The 22,487-nt window shown below is 41.9% G+C and overlaps 1 protein-coding gene across 1 annotated transcript in view; it reads right to left on the reverse strand.

Annotated features, from left to right (window-relative positions):
• Positions 1 to 3,086: 3,086 nt before the first annotated feature.
• Positions 3,087 to 22,487, reverse strand: part of LOC121526387 (neuronal PAS domain-containing protein 3) — a 471,697-nt gene continuing 452,296 nt past the window's right edge. The window contains exons 10-12 of the mRNA XM_041812958.1: positions 17,730 to 17,877; positions 13,678 to 13,793; positions 3,087 to 4,834 (exon numbers count right to left, since the gene is read on the reverse strand). Of these exons, the coding sequence (XP_041668892.1) occupies positions 3,222 to 4,834; positions 13,678 to 13,793; positions 17,730 to 17,877 (1,877 nt within the window). The 3' untranslated portion in view covers positions 3,087 to 3,221. The remainder of the gene's footprint in view (positions 4,835 to 13,677; positions 13,794 to 17,729; positions 17,878 to 22,487) is intronic.

The raw sequence follows: 22,487 nt of genomic DNA on the forward strand, positions 1-22,487 counted from the left end.
CACAAGTCATGAATGTAAACAAACCAAATGGCAATGCTTAAGGAGAAGGACAAAGTCAAGGTGGATCTATGAGACTGAGGCAAAGTTTGTCGAGTTCAGACAATAACATTCCTGCCTTTTTAATGTGTCATTGTCCCATAGCTTCTGCTAATCCAGGGCCAGGCCACGACCGCGGCAGGCTGTGCAAGTCAACCCAGACATCCCTCTCCATAGCGGAACTTTATAAGTCTTTCTGGGGATCCCAAGGCATTCCAAGACCAGAGGGGAATATAATCTCTCCAGCACATTCAAGGTCTTCCCTGAGATCTCCTCCTAGTTAGACTTGCATGGAAGACCTCCAAAGGGGGGCACCCGGAGGTATCCTGTAGATGCCCAAACCACCTCAGTAGATCTACCAGTGGATGGAGAGCTTTGCCCTTCAGATCAGCTCCTTCTTCACCTCAGCGGACTGGCACTACGCCCGCAGTACTGCACCAATCCTTTCTGTCAACACTTTTACCCCCACTCATGAGTAATACCCCACTATGAACAGGCAAATCGGGGGGGGCGTGCAATTTCATCCTTCCAGTCCAGCATTCATTATTTTTAGACGGACAAACAAATGCAGTATAGTATAGTAGCTACAGCATGTTTGTCAAGATTATTCTTTCTTTTTCACTATCAGTTCCTGTCGGAGCTTAACCTGGCACGCCAGTGGAAACCACTCATAAACAGCGTTTGGGAAAGGGCAGAGCCTTTGAAAATAAATTCGGAGGGTGGTTGGATGAATGTTTTGTCCGTCACATCTTTACGGGCCAATCAGAGCAACAAAACACGTGACGTAGCCGCTACCAAGCTGCGCCCCTACTGAAGGAGTAAACTCCATAGAGAACTGCATAACACTATGAACCGTGGCGACTGTAGACATGTCAGTACACGACTTTTGTCGTTGCTTGCTTACGTCACGACTGCGCCGCACTGCCCCTCATTGCTGATTGGTCCTTTCTCTTTCTAACCGGGCCCAAATGGTTCAGATGGGAGCTTTGCAAGATGTATTCGCCAGTGAGAAACACGGAAATGGGCGTATCCATCTGCTTTGCAAGGTTAGTCGGAGCTTAGCTTGTGCCTAGAGTTGCATCCTAACCCTTCCTAACTCTGACGTATGGGCCCTGGCATGATTTAACCCTTTAAGCACCAAAGTCGCAAAATTGTGACAAGCAACATTGCTGAATTAAATGGGCTGTAGCTGAAAATATGGTGCCTATTGTTGTTCCTACTTTACACAAGGAGATGGCGGACATGAGTAACTTCAATCCCAGCAGCATATGTGAGCGTTTTTCTATTCAAAGTTTTGGAGAGGTTTGGAGAGATGAGGAAGTGGTAGAAGTGGTTGTAGTTGGTGCGTAAAAGAGAAAAAGAGAGCAAATTTTAATAACAATACTCACAATTTCAGGAGGAATAGTGGAATATTCACCTCTGTGACGATGACGTTCAGTCGTCCAGTGAGACCGAGACGTCAGAGCCACAGCAACTCTGTGCGCCATGAGAGTCCACAAGCAGCACATACCAAAGCCGTTGCTTTTCCTCACCGTGGCTGGGGTGGGGACACGGTGGGGGTTGCAGGGGTGGTCAAAACATGAATATTGACGGAGGTGGCAGGAATAAAAAAAAAACTGGAGGTAGGGGCAGACGTGGTAGAAGCAGTGACGGTGGAGGCCGCCTGGTGACGTCAGAATATGCAAATTAGTTGAGTGAATTTACTCCCACCACAAACTTTGGGTCATACTGAAGATTTTTCTCATTCAGAGTATGCCTTTATCTCTAACCACTTTCAAGCTACTGCCTTTTGAAATCTTGATATCACAAGTGAATATATTCTCGAAGAAACTGTGGCGCCCAAAGGGTTAAACCCAACATGTTTTAAGGAGAACTACAATTCTTTTCTTGTGTTACTGGCAGGAATCTGGGCTGTGAGGATGAGGAGCAGACACACGTACATCCAAGCGCACTGAACGAATGGAGCTGTTTGGAGATCATCAGTCTGTTACCAGAGACTACAGTCTGCAGTGTTGTTCGCCCACTTCAGATGATCGATTGGAGTTTGCTTCTTCTGGAGACTTGCTATCCTTCCTTCCTTTGTCACCTCGCCAGTCGGGATTATTGGTCGGGTACCACTGTATAGTCTCTCATCAGAAATCACGGGACAAATCTATGGTTCTGAACGGCCAATCTGTGATCGCCTAATCCTACACAGTGACCACCGTAGGAGACGAAAGGATAGTGTGGTCTGACCTCAGCATAAGAGAGAGAGAACGACAGATTGAGATGCGTAGAGATGTAAGAGGAGGTTATGTTGGTGCGAGACCTGTAGGTAAACTCCTGGGATAAAAGAGGAAGTAGTAACATTCGATATTTCACAGGTCATTACCCGGCTGAAATTGCTTTTTTTTTGTGTTTTTCTTCGTAATGCTTGATTTGTAAGTCTGAGCTAGAGTATTTTATAAAAAAAAAAAACAAAAAAAAAAACGGAAGAAACAAAAGAAAAACAGCATTAATTCTCTAAACTATTCCCTCAATCGAGAAACGTCCTCAAAAACCTTTTTTCAAAAGATTATTATCTCTGAGACCTTTTCCAGGAGAGCTCCCTCTTCTCGGTTTAAAAACTTTTCATGTCTTGATCACATCAAGAAACAACAGGAGGGGCGCCACGAAGAATTTGCTGTCCATTACAAATCCCTGTACCATCCTCCTTTAAATACAAACAATCAGCATCTTCATAAAGATGCAACAGAAACCAGACAAATAATAAAAATTATCCCCGTCAGGCTCCAGGGAGTCCTTAGGTTATATGAATTCTCTGTAGGCAAAAAAGGAATTCTTTACAATAAAGAATAGTCTGTTTTTTTGTTCATTTGTTCACAAGAAAAACCTTGCTGATCGCAAGAAACAGGAGCAAAGAGACAGACAGAGAGAGTAGGAGAAGAGGATGAGGAGAGAGAGATAAAAGATAGAAAAGAGGGACATGTTTGAGGGTCATTCATGTCTATTACACAAGCTCAGTTGCTCAGATTCAAAGTGCTAGAGTACATTTGTCATCCTTTCCTGTCCCCTTGGAAACACAGTGCTGTGTTGATAAAAGATAGAAAGTAAAAAAGTCTTTAATTTTCTTTACTAGTGAGTAGTCTTTGCTTTGACACAGTTGTTGATTCCATAACACAGTATTCGGTCTTGAACATTTCACGTTAATCCTCCTTCCTCTCCAGAGTTGTCTGTGTGGTGTGGATCCCGTTGCTGTACACTGGGAATGGTAGCGTTGAGAAAAGTCCCTCCGCTGTGGTGAAAACATTCGCCGCCGTCGCCATCTGGCCTCCTAGGGCTCCGTTCGCACCCGTCACCGCTGGAGATCCGACGAAGGGGCCGGCAGCCGCAGCTGCTGACATGTTTAACCTGTGGACGTGGTGGTAGAGCATCTCCATGGGCGTCTTTGGGTCCAGACCGAACCCGGAGCTGTCTACAAAATTCATGGCAGCGTTGGGGAGGAGGTTGCCTTGCGCCATGGCCAGTGTGACGTCCGCCGGTGCGTACCTGATGGTCCCGGTGGTGTAAACCCGTGGAGTTGTTGTGCTGGTGGAGGCGAGAGTCCCTGTGACGCGGTGGACCAGTGGGAGCACCACGTTACCAGCCTGCAGACGCTGGAGCGCCTCAAGGTCGCCAGAGTACAACAGCGAAGAAGAAGAAGTCGATGAGGAGGAGGAGGATGAAGACGAAGAAGAGGAAGAGGAGGTGGTGGGGGTTCCTTGCTGCTTGTCCCGTGGAGAGGCAGACAGAGGAGGAGACAAGGGGTCGGCAGAGGAGGCGCTGGATGGAGGAGCTAAGCTTGCAGCGCTGGAAGCAGAAGACGGGGCTGAGCTTCCGTTGTAAGGAGGCTTCCTGACTCCTCCTGCACCTCCCTCTGTCCCAGGAGGAGTGAGGACTGAGTCAGGAATGGCTACTTGCAGTGAGCCTCCTTGTGGAGAGGGGAAGGACTCGTGGCTGCCCGGAGCGGCTGGTTTGGAGGTCATACTGTACGGAGACTCGTTTCTAGAAATCTCTCTGTTCGGGGGGTAGTTCCAGATGCTGCTGTCGTTGTCAAAGTTGATCGGCTCGGCCATCTCGGTCTTGATTTTCAGGACTGACGATGCACTTGGGCTGTTTGGGGAGCTGGCGGAGGTGAGGAGGTGGGAGTTGGTGGACGTGGCCTGGGAGGGGTCTACGAGCGATGTTTCCCCCATCGCAACAGGGCTTGGCGTTGTTGAGGAGAGGCGAAGTCTTCTGCTTCTAGATCCGTCCCATTTTTGCACTTTCCTCCTCTTCCTCCTCTTCTGGAGCTTACTGCCACCATCACAGTTTTGCATGCCGCCATCCTCTGCCTCATCCTCCTCCTCTTCTTCTTCTTCCTCCTCCTCTGATGAAGAAGTTTGGGTGTTGTGCAGCTGTACTTCTTCCCCCTCTCCATAGTGCTCTACTTTGATATGAAGCCCTCCCAGATTCCCAAGTCCACCAATGGCGGCCAGTCCCCCTAAACCTCCCAGTCCTGCTAATCTCCCCAGCCTGCCTCCTCCAGGTCCTCCTCCTCCTCCTCCACCAACACTCGCCTCCTCTACTTCCTCCGCTTCTCCATCTGAAGGTTCCAGGCTGTCGTCGCTGTCCTGACTCTCGGGGTTACTCGAGCTGTCTCCTTCTTCCTGACGCTTCATTTCCTGTTCCGAGGAGCAATGTGGTTGGCCGGGCTGCTGGCGTTTGCTGTCTGCCTCAGGGTCCTCACTGCGTTCTGATTGGTGGCCTGTTTTCCCCTCTGACTTGGTGTTCTCGTTGTCTGTAGAAGAGAAAAATTTACAATGATTAAAATACTCTAAGGGCTAAAAAATCTGCTGATGTCTTTGGCCCAGGATAAAATCCAGACTTTAAGTAGTCAGTCCATATTCAATGTACTGACTTTAAGTCAGTAGGGAAGGGTCCTAAAAAAAACGACAAACTTTGAACCACAGCGGTAGCTCAAAATCTGCAACGACAGTAGGAAACCTCCCTGGGAGGGCCCCATCTGATAGCTGCTACTTTTGTTGTTCTAGTGTACTTCATAATTCTGTTGGAGGGGCCCCTGGTGATTTATTTGCCAAGGACCCCGACCAACTCAAGAATCGGCACTGAGAACGGCTCAAAATTTGTGGTCTTTTTATTCCCTCTTGGCTCTAGTGAAGCAACAATGGAGACTGCTTCCAATATCAAGTAAAGATTGACTTGCCTTAAAACTTTGTTTTAGGACCAAAAACTTGACAATAATAGAAAAAAAAATACAATTGAGTTTTTAAAAAAAGGCCTTTCCAATGCCAGGTAGGGTGGACTATAAAACTCTGATTGGCTGACTTTTAGGTCCACAGAATTTGACTCCAGTGCCACCAAAAGATTGGCAACAGCAAATAAAGCAACATATGTTGACAACTACTGGATTGAATGTCCAATAGTTCTATTTTGCATGGGCATGGCTGGCAACTGATTTGGGCCCCCAGACCAGGCAGGGTCCCCCAAAAAGCTGACAAACTTTTATCCACAGCAGTAACTAAAAATGTGCAAATTCTGCAGTGACGTAGGAAGCCTCCCTAAGAGAGCCCCGTCTGACATTCTCATTCTACTTGTGCTGCTCCGCAATTGTTTTTCTTTTTTTGTGATATACATTCACCTTTGGACCACAAGAGTAGTGTGTACACATTTTTAAAGTCTTGTTAAAACCTCAACCTAGGGTCCATACACTTCTAGGGGGGTGTCAAAGATCTCGGGGACACTGTCTTCCCTGACGGTGTCAAAATAAGATGTGCATATATTTTTTTAAAATGTACATTAGAAACACGATGTACAACTGTGTATTATAATACACATTATAATGTTGTATATGTACAAGAAAACAAACTCAGAATTTCAGTATTCAAAAAAAGCAGACAACTTCGTGAAAAAAATCATTCTGATTATAAATTCTTCGATTTTGACACCGGAAAGTCAAAAATTAAGTTTTTAAAACCATACATTTACTGTAGCATAAAGCAACACCAGAGTGCATACACATCCTTGGATTTCAGAGCACATGCATATTCCAGGACGGCTTCCAGCATTAACATGGAAGTGCATTTTTAAGTGCATTCCTCCCTCATTACCTATGCCAAGGAGGTTATGTGATCTGCACGGTTTGTAAGGTAGTTAGTTAGTTTGTTAGCAACATAACTCAAAAAGTTGTGGATGGATTTTAATGAAATTTTCAGGAAATGTCAGAAATGGCATAAGGAAGAAGTGATTAGATTTTGAGACTGATCTGGATCACTGTCTGGATCTAGGAATTTTTTAAAGCAGTGGTTTTCAAAGTGTGAGACGGGCCTCCCCTGGGGGGCGCCAAGTTACTCATGGCAGACATGAGTAACTTCAATCTCAGCAGTATTTTTGGGTGTATTTCTATCCAAAGTTTTGGAGTTTATAGAGTTTGAAAGACACACACCCGGTCGAGAAGACGAGTCGGAGAGAAAGACAGTGAATCGTAGCGAGAATACTCACAATGCTGGGAGGAATTGAGGAATATTCACCCTCTGACATGACTTTCAGTCATCTGGTGAGACCATGGGTGAGACTGTCAGTGCATCTGTTGGCACTGGCAGGCAGTGCTTCCACCATGACAATCCACCTGTAGCGAAGCCAGTGCTTTGCCTTACCGTGTTTCCACCCCACCGGGGAGGGAGTAATCCGGATCACCGTCTGGATCCAGGAATGTTTTTAAAGGATTCTTAACTATTGGAAGATATGGCTAATGGCAGAGTGCTTTTCTAGGAATAACTCAAATCAAAATGGTTTCCTGTTTAGTAAGTATGCCAAGAGATGCTTTTTATATTGAAAATAGTCCTCAATTTAAAAAACAAGAAGTAAACAGTGAAGAGCTGGTTGCCACTAGAGCTTCCTGGTGGCGGGATTTTAGATACTGTGCATTTAAAGTTGATTATGCAATGGAAATAAAGTGGAGCAGAGGATGCTGAAACCACTGCACCATGACTGCAAATATTGTATGCTCTTTTAGGTTGAAACCATGGGATATTTGCACGTGTTCTCAGGGATGTCACCCACTGGTTTCTGAAGATTTCTGACGCCTAAAGGTCCCCGTCAGCATACTGGAAGTGCTAACTACCTCATTTTGATCTATTTAGAAATAGACAAAGAGGTCGGGCCAAGATGGGCTTTTAACTTCCTGGACATGCTCACCTGTCAGACAAATTAGCCACGCCTCTAACAATGCACCTGTATGTTAAACTCTTACAGCTAAAGACATGAGGGAGCCCTATTAGAGTGTCGGAACAAGTGATGCAGCATGATGCAATGTCCAGTTTTTTCCTGATGCTTGTCCAGTTTTCCTTCACTTTCCTCCCTTGACAGAGCTTTTTAGTTTAGTTTATTGGAGACTGTGGTGCATTGTTAATAACCATATTCATGTTTGAGATGTCAAACTTTTGTCCCTACTATTGTAACTTGTACTTTATTCATCAGTATTTCCATGCGTTGTTGTGGATGCAGCTGTGTGTTCGGTTTGTGGAGCTGCTGCTGTTCAGGCATGTTGGCTCTGTCCAGCCCATTACCCAAAATAACACACACACTTCCAAACCCTGCCAGATCACACTGAGGGCAGCGGCTGCCCAGCTGGCACCGCTCGGACTCCCCAATGGCACCTGAAATGTCGGCTGGATTATTCTGTCTGGGGAAAAACCTTGTGTCTTTATTGAGAGTGCTGTCCAAGTAAAACAGATTTATTCTCAGGATGGAATCAAAGACACACTGTCAGTTTTTAAGTGTTGCCCAGGGAGGGTTTAAGCTTTGTTTATAGACTACACTCATAAACCGCCACCCATCAGGATATGTCAGGTATGAGACCGTAAAGTCCTGGACTTATTTCCGTGGTTGGAGCTTTTTTTTTCAGCAGATTAATAAGAATGGAGGCATTGACTTTAAACTGAAATATGGACTCAGAAATGAGAAAAACTGCATTTTTAAACTCAAGAAAGGTTGAGGAGAGGACAGTATCCAGTAGGAGTTGATTATTTGACTTCATCTGAGCTGAGAGTTGAAATAGCTTGGCTTTTGTAAACAAGATTTCTGCATCTTTCCTTGTCCAAGACAACCCAAACTTGTTTTTGTGACTGACTGGCCTTTTAGGGTCTGAGGGAGGATCCCCGCAGAGGTAGAGATTTTAAATTCATAGGACAAAGATTTTTTTAACAGACACAGTCCTTACATTTCTCTAAAGCCCTTTTAACACCGCCGCGCAGCAGCTCACTGCCTCCAGTCATTTTAATGAGGGACCGGCGGTAGACGGGAAGCGGTTAATCACGGCAGTAGGACCCAGAAGCATCTGCCGCCCACGTGAATGCTCACAGAATGCCCTGCCGTTCAGAGTTCAGCGTGTTAAACTTTCTGGTGGCAGCCGCCTGGCAGCAGCCAATCACATCGAAGGAGGGAGAGAACCCGGAAATAGCAGGCTTCGCGGGTCAAAGCAAACAATGGAGGAGCTCATAATGTTGGTGTCAGAATATCCTGAGCTCTACAACACGGCTGTACCGTCGTACAAAGACAACCAGAAGAAAAACTGTGGAACCAACCACTGAAACGTATTTTCTAGGGGGAATTACTTTGATGATGGAACCGTATTTTTTCCTCTGTTTTACAGTACATTATACATGTTAATATACAGAGATTGTGAGGTACTCTACGTGTTTTTTGGGATGGGGGGTTGTGATAGACTTGTGGGCGGGCTCTGCTGTGACGTTCACCGAAGCACCTCTACGTCACCATTGATGGTGACGTAAATCAACACTTTGTTGGAGAAGTTAATTCAAGAGAGTGAGGAGCAGGAACAATACACTGGTGTCGGCCATCTTTGCTTTGTTTTGGGCTTCCCATCCACGCATGCGTTATAAGTCTACTCGCATATGGATATTTACTGCAGCCGCGGTGCGCATGTCCGTTTTCAGAAAGGGACGGTTTCCCTGTTTACACGGAGACGGAGACGGGGGTGTTTTAAAAAACTTCCACTCTGGAGCCCGTGTCCAGAAAGTTTCATTTTCAGGCACAAAACCCCGTTGCCGTGTAAACGGACAGCCACAACACTACAAAACTTTTGCATTTTCACTTGAAATGTCGTGTAAACTGGGCCTAAGGCTGAGCCTGGACACGTTCCTGAGGAATCTCATTTAACCATAAAAAATCTCATCCTTACGGTCATTACCCAGAATTCCTGACCATAGGTGAGGAACCCCCCAGTACTTCATAAGGTTTATAAGGTTATCTTCCTCTTCGACAACAAGCCCTGTCTCTGTTCTGTAATTTTCAGGCTTGTTAAATAAACAGTCTATCTGCCAACAGATCACTTTACACCACTGTAGATTTCAGTCATTATGGCCCAGCTGACTAATTCCACAAACTTTAGGTGGCAATAAAACCATAAATAACGTATTTATTTCTCTCGGAAAACTAAAGACAGAGTAAAAAGTCTGTTTTGTTTCTGGCTCTTGTCCTCCAGCCCCCTCTGTCTCTGTGCAGATTGCATCCCAACATAACAAAGGTCAAAGATGGGGTATCTCATTTTAGAATATGTTGATCCTGAGCACCTCCGGCCTGTTGGAGCGCGGCTGAAGCTGGCCGCCTCCTGCAGCAGCTGGCGTCAGTTTACAGCCGACGCGGTGCCAGAATCCTTCTCCTCCAGCAAGAGTAACAGCTGGCTCTGATTCTCATCATGCCAGCGCGGGCTGCAGGACTCGATAATATTATGCTCAAGGTGGACGCCCTGTATTGGTTTTAATTCAACTACACTGGCGCTGCGTGAGCTTTGTCTTCCTCTGTATTGGCTGCTTGAAATGTTGGTGAGCATGTTGAATTAATCCTTGATTTGTATTTGTGGATGTGATTTCTGTTTTTAAGATCTAATTTCTTCTTCTGTATGAACGCTCACAACAGGATATGGTCTGTAGTTTTTATTATTCTGGGGAAATGATTTTTATCCTGCCTGGTATTTTGATTTATTCTGAGTTATATTTCTCAAAAATCAACAGTGTTACTCATATGACAGCTTGTTATTTCACCGTAAGATTAAAACCACAATAATGAGGACATATAAAGGCATTAAGAGGAAATACAGACACTTTTTTGTGGATATCCTGAGTGTTTTAAAAGTCTAGCTGCTAACGCTGCATCTGAAAAAAGGAATAATGTCAAAAATGAACATGCTAATGCTGCATGTTTAATGTCTGAATGTCAGTCTGCATTTTCAAACTGAGCTCTTTATATTTTCACGTTATTGAACTGTTGCTATCATTTGTTGAATTGCACCATCAGAACCCCGAGATAATTCTGTCAAATATTACACTGGCGTGTACTGAGGCGTTAGCGGGTTTCCTGTGTCAGTTGGTCATCTCACGCCAAAAGCGTACATTCTGCAGCTTTGGTTCCTGGTCTGACATAAGCAGGTCCCTCTGTTTTGATGTTTTTTTATGTATGTGGAGTCAGATTTGTGGTTTTAGGGGCAAGCCTCCTCGCTCGGAGGATTCACTGCTATTGGAATGAATGGGAAATGAGTGCCAGGGCTGCAACAGGTGAATCATCTTTAAAAGGTTGCTGTGAAGAAGTGTTGAATGATATCAGGGTACAAAATCTTTAACGTGGTGGTCCGCAAAACTTGAAATTCTTACCACCAAGCTTCCAATCCCAGAGACAATTGGTCTGCCGGGTGATTTTAAAGGACTTTTGTGAGTTTTAGGTAAAAATTAGGGCTGGGCAATTAATCAAAAATTTGATTAAATTGCAATATGACCTGTTGCAATTTTCAAATTGCAGACAGTGCAATATTTCTTTTACCTGAAATTTGTGTCAAAATACCAGTTTTAAACTTTTTTTTTTTTTTGCAGCAGAGATGCTATGCACGACATGTGCAATCATTCAGGTGCCCTTTTTAAGAATAGTCTAAGTAAAAATTCTACCCTCTTCATTTTTGTACTTTTTTTCTTATTAAATATAAGAATAACAAAATCCCTTCAATGCAGTAAATCATATCCAATTTGCAATACAAGTCAAATCATCAGAAATAGACACTTTAGAGAAATGTTCAGCCCTCGTTTAGGAATAAAAGAAAGTTGAGGAATAATCGCATGTCAAATCACAATTGCAATATAAGGGAGAAAAATCATGATTAGATTATTTTTCCAAAACCGTTCAGCCCTAGTCAAAATATATAAAAATGCTTTAAAAGAAAAATCATGAAGTAAGAAATTTTCTTTTTGTGGAATATCTCCATCCAGACGTTCCTCTTCTAGTAGTATTCACTGTTCTTTTAGCTGCTCCTTACCTACGAGTATACAGCAGTATATCACTAAAAAATAGCAAATGGAATGGGATCAATGCTTGATTAGAGAATATATGAATATAAAGTGGTTTTCTGATGTGCTGCTTGTTAAAGAACTTTAACAAACTGCTTATTTGTGTTATTTTGTATATATTGTAAACCATGGCATTCTGGTACCCTTTATGCACGTTGTTGCCCTGAGGCAACAAACCAAACTCTGGCCTGTGGGTGGTGGGGGAGCAATTTTCCTTTTGGTCAATCTCTCAGTAAGGACCCAAAAAGCTACCAAAAAGTTGGGTGAAATATATTTTTCTCAAAAAATTAAAAATGCATGCAATAGAGCACTGATCATCAACTGGCGGCCTGGGGGCCAAATCAGGCCCCAGGAAAAGAAAATGGTGGAGTTTTAGAGCATCTTTTGGCTTTAAACGTCTGCAGCTGTTAAATCCACCCTAAAAGCAATTAATAGTCAAATAGTTTTAGAGTTACTTCAGATTTGATTTGTTTTTACAGCAATTCACTTGTAAATATTAAAATAAATGTGTTAAAACTGGCAAAAAAGGCTGGATAAAGTGGTGAAAAGGGGTCAAAGAGTGGCAAACCATTAGTGTAAAAGGAAAAAAGGGTCCAAAAGTATATCTAAATATAAATATTACCGCTAAATATTACCCAAATAGTAAGACAGGCAAGAAAAGTGGTTTAAAGGAGTTAAAGAATGGCAAAAAATTGGGTTAAAGAGGCAAAAAAGGGCAAAAAGTATCAAAAATGGGTTAAAAGTAGAATATATTGCAAAAATAGCCAATAGCAAAGTAGTGAAAATGCCCACAGAATTGGCAGGAGCCCAGTCAATTCTGTGGGCATGCCTGTCTCCTTGTGGTCTATGGTATTAGAGATCGGGATATATCTCACTGGTAACGCCTAAAAATGTCCTGCATTTTGAAAGAAAGTATAAATACTAATAAAATAATATGTTAATCAGAACAAAATATAGATTTAATTTTTCTTTATTTGGAAGTCTGGCCCCCAGAGACTCTGTCAAGAATAAATCTGGCCCTTGTGCAAAAGCACTCGATGATCCCTGCTGTAGAAGGTTCTCAGCATTCACAGCTTTACAACTGTACAAGAACAGCAGTGTTAAAATCATTTTTCATTGGCGGTCTTTTAAAGTGGAATGATTTTTATGGGAAATTCATGAAGATGGTTTATCCTGAATACCCAAAGTTCTTTGCTTCTTTGACTTTCCCTTTCAAAATAAAACATATAACAATGAACTAAAATTAAATCTTTGTTCTTGCAAATGCATGTTTTAAATCCCTCTTAAAATCAGACTTTTACTTCCTAAATGTGCAACTTTACTCTCCTAAATTTAAGACTTCAATTTTAACATCTTTGTTTTCTTGTCTTTAATGTGGCCCTGATACTCCATCATATAAATAATCTTATTTATTATAATAAGAATAATAATAATAACTTATGCTCTAGTTTTTGCATTGTGGCCCCGAGAAACAATAAATGCAATTCAAACTGAGGGTGCAAGCTAAACACACAAACATGCCAAGACTATAAATCAAGTAGTGATGTTTAAGAATATTACACAGCTCTTATTGGCTGTGGATCTCTTGAATGAATCTGCATCAGTGCTGTGGTCTATTTAGAATAAAAGTATCTCCAAAGTTTGTAGATTTTTTCAAAAAAGTTGTCTTTATGTAAATTTTTTGGGCTGACTGTCGATGAAATGTCAAATCAGCTGCATGTATTGATGTTTGGTGGGTCTTTATGGGATTTGAGTTTTTGTTTTTGCATCTTTTGGAGGCTTTTCTGTCATGCTTTTTGGCCTTTTTTGTGCAGCAGTGTGCGGTTTGTAGTAATTTCGTGGTGTTGTGTAGAGTTATGCAGCGTTTTATGTCATTTTGTGGCGGTTTGCAGCGCTGCCAGGAAGTGCTGGGTCCCTGCAGCGGTTGGCGTTCGTCTCCATCCAGCCTGGCACAGACGGCACGCTGGCACCGGCTGATAAAATATCTCTGGCTGCTCTGATCCGAGCTGTTTACTGCTTACTGCTGGTTATTATACAGTAACACTCGAGGAGACGATTGTTAGGAATCACGGGGGTTCGGTGCACGTTTTTATGTGATTATTGTAAAGAAGGTATCATGATATTCTGTCTGGGATGTTTGCTTTTATGGTACAGGGCTTACTCTTGTTTCTCCATCCTTTTCTGCATGATTCTGACCCCGTCTGCTTCGGTATTTTCAGTCTAAATCATTAACTGGTTTAACAGCTCCCATCTTTTCTTTCAAACCTACCAGAGTTTTCTTTGGACTCGGACTCAGAGTCAGAGGTTTCCGAGGATTCAGAGGTTTTCTCGGGCAGGTTTGGCAGCTGGGCGATGTCCATGGGTGTGTCTTTGTACTCTGGATTACTGTGAAGAAACGTGCAAAAACATAGTTCTCTTTCAGTGGGAAACAAAATCAACATCTGCTCATTAAACCTCTCATTTGTTTTAAAAACCAGAGACAGAGACACTGGCTCACTAGTACAGAAGACCCAGTCCAGTGCTTTTCAAAGTGTGAGGCGGGCCTCCCCTGGGGGGCGCCACAGAGCTTCAGAGGAAGGGGAACCATCAACCAGAAAAAAGGTGATTTGATTTGCTAACCTCTGCTGTGCATGGAGCTAAATGGATAGACTTATAGTTACTATAGGGACTATGCTATAGAGCAGTGTTACTCAACCAAAGAGCCAAATAGATGAAAAATACCTTTGCAAGAGCCACAATCTAAGACGTGAACAGTGGCAAAAACAGCTTGAAGTAGCAATAAAAATAGGTTAAAGGTGGCAAAACGGTCAAAAAGCAGCAAAAAATGGGTGAAAAGGGGTGAAAATGGTCAGATGGTAGCAGAAATGGCTGAGAAGTGACAAAAAAAATGAGTGGAAAGTGACTTAAATTGGCAAAAAGCAGTCAAGAGTGGCAAAAATGGGCTAAAAGAGGAAACAAGTGGTATGTAATAGCAAAGAGTAGTTTAAATGGGCAAAAAGTGGAAAAAAAATGTGAAAAAAGGCAAAAAGAAGAGGCAAAACTTGAGAAAAAAGGAAACAAGTGGTATTTGATGGCAAAAGGTAGCTTAAATGGACAAAAAGTTGCAAAAAATGGTAAAAAAAAAAAGGCAAGAAATGGGATAAAAGTTGAAAAAGTGGGGAAAAAAAGAGGAGACGAGTGGTATGGAATGGCAAAGGGTAGTTTAAATGGGCAAAAAGTGGGAAAAAATGTGAAAGAGGGCAAAAATCAATGGGAAAAAATTGCAAAAAGAAGAGGCAAAAATTTGGAAAACAGGAAATGAGTGGTATTTAATGGCGAAAGGTAGTTCAAATGGACGAAAAATGGCAAAAAAATTGTAAAAAAAAAAAAAACAAAAAAACAAAACAAAAAAAGGGCAAAAAATTGGGAAAAGGTGGCAAAAATGAGCGAAATAATTGGAAAAAAAGGTATATATAATGAAGAAAGGTATCTTAAATAGGCAAAAAGGTGAAAAAGGGCAAAAATAGGATAAAGGTGGAAAAAATGGCAAAAATTGAGAAAAAAGGGTTTTTTAATGGCATTAAAACTGAATAAGAGGGAAAGGCAGATGTTTAAGGACATTTGCAAACCAAAATATTCAAAATATATTAATGTTAAAAATGTTTAAAGATTAGATATAAATGTTTGAAATGTTGTTTTTTCTTTTTCAGTTTGAATCATTTTTGCGGGTGGGGGTCCACTGAAATGAATAATGTCTTCTTAGGGGAGGCTCACTCTCACACACTTTGAAAACCCCTGACCTAGGAGTTTATTCACTGAAAATCTGGTGTGTAAGAAGCACTTTTAATTCAGAGTTTTGCATTTAAAAAGTTGGTTGCAACCTTCATATTAGTAACCGATATAGAGCGTATGACTGTGGCTGCAGCCACCATATCTGGCACGCCTGGCACAGAGGTATACTGCAAAGAAAATAAAGCCTGGAAAGTGCTACTTTTGTTAAAAAGACACCTCAGATAAAGGAAACTAATGTCCAGCAAAGGTGGGCAGACAATATGTGGATTATTTGTCTGTAAACCTTGCAGCAATCAGTGCGGGCTGAAAGTGCCGTACTATAGCTTGCAACAACAGGTGAGGCTAAAAAAACAGCAAAGCTGCACAGAATCTACATGCAGTGGACTTCACTGAATATAAACTGGTCATGCAGATGACTGTTTGAACCATTTTTCCCTCTGACAGGTGCATAAAGGCTTACATGCCAGTGCACCCTATAACACTGTAGAGGGGGCATCCAGTTGTTTCTTAAGCTCTGCTAAATTCTATAAAATCTCCTTGAGATAAAAATGCTGCTTCAGTTGGACAACTCATGTTTGCAATCATGAAAAACCTTTCCTGCAGTAGTGGAATATAGTTTTGTGTTTTACATCTATGCTCCAACCTCATCGCTCCTCACAGATTTATTTTGCGTTTAAGGAGTGAAGTGATAGCATCTCAGACCTCCACAATCTAAGAGGTAAAAAGTGGCAATTAAAATAAGTTAAAGTTGGCAAAAATGGTCAAAAAGCAGCAAACACTGGGAGAAAAGTGGCAAAAATGGGTGGGAAGTGACCAAATAATGAGTTTAAAGTGGCAAAAATGTTGCAAAAATTAGTGAAAAGTGACTAAAATGGGCAAAAAAAAGCTGGGAAAAATGGGCAAAAAATGGCATTTAATTGCAAAAGGCAGCTTAAAATGGCGAGAAGTGGCAAAAGGGGCAAAAAAATTCAAAAAGAAGGAAAAGTGTCTAAAAGAAGTGAGCAAAAAAATGGGCTTAAAGCGGCACACACTTGGAGAAAAGTGGCACAAAAGGGCAGACAGTTGCAAAAATGGGTGAAAAGTGGCAAAAAATGAGTTACAGTGGGCAAAAACGTTGCAAAAAGTGAGTGAAAATTGACTAAAATGGATGGAAAGTGACCAAATACTGAGTTAAAGGTGGCAAAAATGAGTGAAAAGTGACTTAAATAGGCAAAAATTTTTAAAAAGTTGGGGAATAACTGGGAAAAAGTGGCATTTAATTGCAGAAGGAAGCTTAAAATGGTGAGAAGTGGCAAAAAGGGCAAATACATATAAAAAGAAGGAAAAATGTCAAAAAGAATTGGGGAAAAAATGGGCTTAAAGTGGCAAACACTTGGAGAAAACTAGCAAAAAGGGCAGCAAGTGGCAAAAATAGGTGAAAAGTGGCAAGAAAAAAAGAGTTACAGGTGGCAAAAATGGTCCACGAGTGGCAAAAACGTGGAGCAAAATGAATGAAAAGTGACTAAAATGGGCAAAAATCAGAAAAAAAGGTTGGAAAATTGGCAAAAAGCATTAAAGAGTAGCACAATGGAAAATTAGTGGCATTTTATAGGCAAAAAAAGGGGCAAAAAATTGCAAAAAGCAGGATAAGAGTCAAAACAAAGTGGCAAAAATGGGAATAATGTTTAAAATTACGACATAAAAGAGCCACAAATCATCACATGTGGCTCCAGAGTCACACAATGAGTATCACTGACCTAACGTATGGGAGGAAGCTGGAGTGCTTTGCACATGCAGAACATGCAAACTCCAAAACTATTCCCTCAACGCTTCCCCTACACACTTCTACTTCTTTTGTGTGCTCCATGCATTCACGCCACGTAAAGTGCTGTTAAAAACCTGCTTCGTTTTCATCTCCATTTTCAAATAGTCCCATGTGCAGATGGTAACATTCTCTGTGCACACGGGACTGCAGGAAATACCAAAAACGCTGTAGTATTCATGCCAGGCCAGTAGTTGGCGGTGTGATTCTACAATGAACCAAAACATGCATGTGTAGCTTCCTTCCTTGGAGCATGACATGAGCATTTGTATGGACCAACGGTCTGCACACCTGTGTGCAAAAACCCTACTCTTTCATGGAAACTGACTGCAACTGTAGTCTGCATGTCAGAAAGTTGTGTTTTTCCTGTTTACATGGAGACTCAACCAGAGTCTGTTAAAAAGAAAAATCTCCTGTTCTTGCTGCATGGGCCCATTTCATCCTTGCAGCAACAGCAGGGTAGATGTAAAAGTAGGAAGTGAATCACTGCTGGGGTCTAAAATGCATAAAAATATCCACTAAAGTCTGCAGGATTAACTCCATTGTCTGCAAGGAGCACAAACAAATCCCACCTTTATCGGACTGTTCATGTATGCAAGTGTTTCTGGAATGATCTTACTGATGGAGGCGGCATGGAGCACCCTTACTTATCTGCTGAAGACAAATCTCACTGCAGCTTTAAACAACAAAGTTTGGGAATGTTAGATCAGGTGATACTGAATCTGATGAGTGATGAGTTGACCTCTGACCTGAGGACGTAGTTGACCCAGATGATGTTCTTTTCACTGGCGTTCTTGGCGTTGATGGCGATGGTGGCGCTGGACTGGATCCAGATGTAGCCGCCATTCTTCTGGATCCAGCGGTAGTACTTGGTCACACACTGACCCTTATTCATCACTGAGGGCGAGAGAGAGAGAGAGAGAGAGAGAGGAGGTGTTATGTTAGACTGAGATTTGTTTCTGATCTGTTGGACATCGCAGGAGCGGAGCAGGTTGTTCATCACACCAGAGAGAAATATGGTGGAAGGATGAGAGTTTGGACGCAGGGCGAGAGAGACCGACAGGAAGTGGGAGAGAGAGAGAGAGTCAGTCATCAGGTGTCATGTGACAGCTGGCTGAGAGCTGCTCTGCTGCCGCCGTCATTAATCAGACCAACACACGCTGCCAGCCCGTTGGTGGAGGTGTGTTCATGTCGGTGTGTCTCTGACACAAAAGGACTTAAACCATCAGAAGTACACGCCATCACGCCAGATTTAGGACATTATTATTACTGTTTTTATGTTTAAAACCTTCAACTTCTGTTTGGTTTCCTTGTAAACCATTTTTAAAAACCATCTCAGTCAACAGAAAGTCCATTTCGTACATTTTTGTTGCATGATGAAACAATCTACTGGAGAAATTTCTAAATTTTGGCACTATTGCCTCAAACTCCTGAATATATATAAAAACAGGGCTCTGGTGGATTAGCTGCTAGGTTGCATCCCAAATAAGGAGGCGCTGTTTCTCTAAATACAGGCAAGAAGACCTAAAATAAATCTAAAATCAGGAATAAGACGGAGGACAAACATGTTTTTTAAAAGCATTTAAATCTCTGTCTTCAAATCAACCAAATGCCATTTGCAAAACCAGCGACTTTCCCCCACAGAACGAGGATTACTCCTCCGCCACTCCTCCATTAGTGATAAATAATAAAACTGTTTTGACCAATTATAAACAGGGCTTTACTTTAAACCGTCAAACTGTGGTGGAGGTAGATCAGCAACTCCTGCATTCTGGAGATGATATTGCTGTTTCAGTAAATGGAGTCTGGCGGCTAGTCTGTGTCTGAGCACAGACCCTTAAATCTGTGAATTATCAGCAGTAGATTTATCAAAACTGTACAGCAGTTTAATTCAGTTTCCACTAATTTCACACATCCTCACAGCGGTGGGCTCAGATTATTGAGGGGCAGGGGTGAAAATGATAATAAGGGCTCCTGCTATGGTGGGGCAACAGTGCACAAAAAGTTGTCACACATTTAAAGTAAAACAGTTAAAAACCCTGGTTAAGATTAAATCAGTGATACTCAACGTGTGGCTCTGGAGCCACATGATCATTTGTGGATCTCTGTCTTAATTTTAAACATTATTCCCATTTTTGCCACTTCACTTTGACTCTTTTATCCTTTTTGCATTTTTTGCCCCTTTTTTGCCTATTAAATGCCACTAATTTTCCATTGTGCTACTCTTTAATGCTTTTTTGGACATTTTCCTACCTTTTTTTTTTATTTTTACCCATTTAAGTCACTTTTCACTCATTTTTGCCATGCTTTTGCTACTTTTGGACCATTTTTGCCACCTTTAACTCATTATTTGGTCACTTCCCATCCATTCTAGTCACTTTTCACTCACTTTTTGCAACGTTTTTGCCACCTGTAACTCTTTTTTTTTTGGCCACTTTTCACCCATTTTTGCCACTTTCTGCCCTTTTGTGCCACTTTTCTCCATGTTTGCTGCATTGACCTCATTTTTTCTCACTTCTTTTGGACACTTTTCCTTCTTTTTGAATTTTTTTGCCCCTTTTGCAAAATCTCGCCATTTTAAGCTGCCTTTTGCAATTAAATCTTTTTGCCCATTTTTCCCACCTTTTTTTCTGATTTTGATCCATTTTAGTCAGTTTTCACTCATTTTTTGCAACGTTTTTGCCACTTTTAACTCATTATTTGGTCTCTTCCCAGCCATTTTTGCCACTTTTCTTCCAGTGTTAGCTGCTTTTTGACCATTTTTGCCACCTTAACTTACTTTAATTGCCACGTTTCACCACTTAGATTGTGGCTCTTGCAAATGTTATTGGCTCTTTGGTTGAGCAGGGTTGAGTAACACTGTTTTAGAGCACTGGTTCCCAACCTGGGGTCCAGGACCCCCCTGGGGGGGGTCACCAAAGATCTTAGGTGACGAAAGCTTTGTCTGCTCTGAGGCTACCAAAATTAGATGGTCAAATATTGACTAAAACCATAATAAAGCAGTTATTAAGTACCTTATACAAATGCTGTTGGATAAGAAAAGCATGCATAGGCTTTTTTTTAGGGGTCCAGCAGTGAAACAATTTAAATCTGTGTGGATTTTTGATGGCAGTGTGTCACTTTTTCTTCCCTCTTGGGTCCTGGGGGGGGTTCACTTTTCTCAGGTACATGTTGGGGGGGCTCCAAGGAAAGATGGTTGGGAAACACTGATTTAGGGGATACTGAGAGGCACATAGGAAGGCGTTTAGTTCAGTGTTATCTATTTAGAAAGCACCAATAAGGGCTCTTTTACAAAATGTGTCTATTTAGAGTGAAATTAAGAGGCAATGTCATGTTTAGGGGTCATGCAAGAGGACACTTGTGGTGTAATTTTTTAAATATTAGGGCATAGAGGTTTGCAATCAGTCCAGCAGTGCGTGCACCATTAAAGAAATCAGATTTCTACAGTCCCAGTCCTTCTTCTTGACCCTCCCATGTACTCTCTCTGTCAGGTTCGTGCATGTCATCCACATGTCGTCCTCCTTTTTCCTCTTCCTTACATTCCCCTCTTTTTATAATAAAGTTTACTGGGTTTAAACAAAGCTGTCTTTCAGTAAAATAAGAATTAAGGACAAAAATCTTTATTTATAGCAGTTTTTTTCCTGTAAAGTCTCAGTAAAACACAGACTGGACAGAGCTGCAGTACCTCCTTTTCTCCACCAGATAGTGCTGTGTTCCTGTGCCAGGACCTCGTGGTCTGAGGAAGGTGGCAACCCCCTCCACACCCCCACCCACTGCTCCGCCCAGCGACGGCACGCAGGCAATAAATTTGGCTAAATTAACCACTAAATGGTTATCTCAAGCAATATGTATTGGCATTAATCAGGAGCCGCTCAAACAGAAACAGCCGGAGACGAGGAGCGCGGGTCGCTAAATTCATATCCCTCTCCCCCGTTTAATTACGCACACAAATAGGATTTTCCTCGACAGAGGAGAAGGAGAGAGGAAGTAGAGCTGATTTATATAAAAAGAAGGCCAGTAATTAAAAACTATTAGAATCTAATAGCATTGTTTAAGACGACATCCCCAGGGCTGCTGTAATTGACTTTGGTCGGGCGACATTGGCTCTCTGTTTGCAGACTGAGGGAGAGAGAGAGAGAGAGAGATGGAGGGAAAATAACTTGTTTGCATGTTAAGGCAGAGATGGTGAGATCACGTCACCTTCAGCGTGACCTTGCTTTGTTTGTACGGCAGAGTAAATAACGACACGACGAGCACGCACGCACGCACGGTTGGGATGAGTGCAGGTCCTCGGAGAGCGGCGCCGCGTATCGGCGTGTCCAATGGAAGCAAGCGCACACATTAATACGGAGCTTTATAACTCCAGCGGGCTGCAGAGAGACTCGTATATGAATCCATACTGTCAGCTGGTGCCCAATACACTCAGGACATGCTCTAGTCAATAGTCAGTGTGAGGTCACATGATCAATACCCACACTGACCTCATGACTGAGTTTCACTGCAACAGTTTGTCTAAGGGAGGAAAAGTTAGCCTTTTTGTCCCTGACAGGCTCCCATTATGACAGAATGGAAACCTCATGTTAAAGCAGGGGCGTCAAACTCAATCCCAGAAGGGGATTCTGATTTAAGGTCTGACCTGAGGGCCTGACAGGGTCCACCTTTCACTGTCAACCTCATTTTGGCCAGTAATAAATTATGGGGAAAAAATCAGCACTGATGATGAATGATTCTGAGATTTAAAAAGTCAAAATGGTAAGTTCATAAAAATCCGACATAAAAAGTCAAACTTATTTGTTCAAAAGGTAAAAACACTAAATTAGATGTTACAATAAAACTTTTAATAGGCAGCTAGAAAAACACTGGGAGAGCGCAGACCTCCACCATTAGCCCTATCTCCCAATAGAAACGAATACTTTAAAAAATTCCTAGTTCCAGACGGTGATCCGGATCAGTCTCAAAATCTAATCAGTTCTTCCTTATGCCATTTCTGCCATTTCCTGAAAATTTCATGAAAATCCGTCCACAACTGTTTAAGTTATGTTGCCAACAAACCAACTAACTAACTAACCCTGCTGATCACGTGAGGGATTAATGTTTATAAGTTATCATAATATTAATAACTTTAAGAGGCTGAGGCTGACCTGTGGCTTCTATGGGATAAAATAATTGCAAGAGGAGGTAATAAAAGCAGAATCTCACTGTAGGAGTCTTTCATTTAAATCACATCCTCAGGCTCTTGTCATTAGTATGATCTTAAAGTGTTTATGTGTGTTTGTAAGGAGGGAGGCAAAGTAATAACAGAAAATATTTTCATTTTTAAAAATAATTCATTATATTTTTTGTGTTTATTCTGTGGCATGTTCAACTAATTTAATAGAACAGAACTCAAAAAAAGTTTTGTTTTATTTTTTAGGATAAAGACATTTAAACTCTAACATTATTTTGACAGCTTTGGAATATCCATGTTAAATTTTTAAATATGGAACATCCGATTCATGACTGAAATC

The sequence above is a fragment of the Cheilinus undulatus genome, linkage group 18 (assembly GCF_018320785.1).
Source record: "Cheilinus undulatus linkage group 18, ASM1832078v1, whole genome shotgun sequence".
Classification (NCBI taxonomy): domain Eukaryota; kingdom Metazoa; phylum Chordata; class Actinopteri; order Labriformes; family Labridae; genus Cheilinus; species Cheilinus undulatus.